This window comes from Gregarina niphandrodes (assembly GCF_000223845.1).
Source record: "Gregarina niphandrodes unplaced genomic scaffold scaffold00004, whole genome shotgun sequence".
Taxonomy (NCBI): domain Eukaryota; phylum Apicomplexa; class Conoidasida; order Eugregarinorida; family Gregarinidae; genus Gregarina; species Gregarina niphandrodes.
In genome coordinates, this window is record NW_011645775.1 from 148,290 (window position 1) to 150,009 (window position 1,720).

The 1,720-nt window shown below is 55.7% G+C and overlaps 1 protein-coding gene across 1 annotated transcript; it reads left to right on the forward strand.

The window, feature by feature from the left end:
- Positions 1 to 15: 15 nt before the first annotated feature.
- On the forward strand, positions 16 to 591 carry GNI_028540 (hypothetical protein; the record flags this gene model as incomplete). The annotated part of the gene is made up of 1 exon (XM_011130812.1): positions 16 to 591. The coding sequence occupies one exon, from the start codon at positions 16 to 18 to the stop codon at positions 589 to 591; it is 576 nt and encodes a 191-aa protein (XP_011129114.1).
- Between the last annotated feature and the right edge of the window lie 1,129 nt (positions 592 to 1,720).

A 1,720-nucleotide genomic window follows, 5' to 3' on the forward strand; every position in this document is an offset into this window, starting at 1 on the left:
CCACATGGGAGTAATATGCCGAATGGGGGAAGTGTGCGATTGGTGGAGAGACTTTTTCAACCAATACGGACTCGAGGCCACAATCCGCTCAACAGGCTGGCGCGCGGACGAACTGTCCGATTCAATTGTGGGCATTGTCAACGACATGAACTGCGCGTTGGAAACCACAACAACGGCAGAACCCGAAACCACGACGACCACTACCACTACTCCGACGACCACTACAACTACTCCGACGACCACTACAACTACTCCGACGACCACTACAACTACTCCGACGACCACTACTACTACTACTCCGACGACCACTACTACTACTCCGACGACCACTACCACCACTCCGACGACCACTACAACTACTCCGACGACCACTACAACTACTCCGACGACGACCACTACTACTACTCCGACGACGACCACTACTACTACTCCGACGACCACTACCACTACCCCAACCACCACTACCACTACCCCAACGACCACTACCACTACCCCAACGACCACTACCACTACTCCGACGACCACGACTACGACCGCTACACCCACCACCACTACCACGACACCCACTACCACTACCACGACAGCCACTAGCACTACGCCGGCGGCGACTACTACAACCACCCGAGGCACGACGAGGCCCAAGACCACTGCCACCACAATCACTGCCACCACATCAGCACCCGCTAAGAACAACACGGCGGTGGTGGTGGGTAGCGCCTCCGCTGGCGCCCTGGCTCTCTTGTTGGGCGGTGCTGGTGCATTCCGACAGATGCGCGGCGGACCTGCCGAACTTGATGTTGGGGAGGAGGAGGTAGGGGCTGGCTACGACGAGGACATGCAGCGAGAGACGGTTGTTGGTGTCGACGAACAACAGTTTGCCTAGGTTTGTTTTTCGCTGACCAATCGAATTGCTGCTGTTTGAATAATGCAATTCGGACATTATGGCCTCCACTAACACCTCAATACAATTTGCGCCCGACATCATTGCATACAAATGTTATATATCCGTTGTGGTATAACCAAGAGTGTCGTTTCAGTATGAACCCTGTTCGAGATCTACGCTGGTTATTGCCTGGCGTGCGATGGTAATACTGCCCTCATTGGTCGAGCGAGGGTGGTAATTCTGGCGATGGTAATTACTCGCACGCCAGGCAATAACCAGCGTCTTAATCATTGGTGGAGGGTGGTACTGCGATGCAGGGAATGTGTTTGCGCCCCAGTTTGAGGTTGGTTCGTGTGGCGACGATATTGACTCTTGCGGTTGGGTATGAGTGTCTGGGAGTGCCTGTGAGGCTGTGGGTCACAAGGTGGTGTTGCCGAAGTATTGGATTGCCAATGCGATCAACCACCTCAACTGCCTACTCAAGACAACGACTACCGCAGGACCTGCCTGGTACGACCGGCACCTCTTCGGAGTCGACCATCCCCACTCTCACGGAGTCGAAAACCACTACCAAGCGAACAGCAACCACAACCCAAGTCACGAGAGATACCAATGCCACGACAGACAGTGAGTCCCCTCCCGGGACTCAGTGTCCCCTCCCGGGAACCATACAGCAGTGGTGGTCGGCAGCGCCTCCGCTAGCGCCCTAGCGCTATTGTTGGCTGGCGCTGTTGCATACCGACAGCTGGGCGGCGGATCTCCGGCCGTTGGGGTTGAGGATACAGCGGTCACCGGCCAGGAGCAAGTCCAACAAAAAGCTGTGATCTCGGGGTTGAT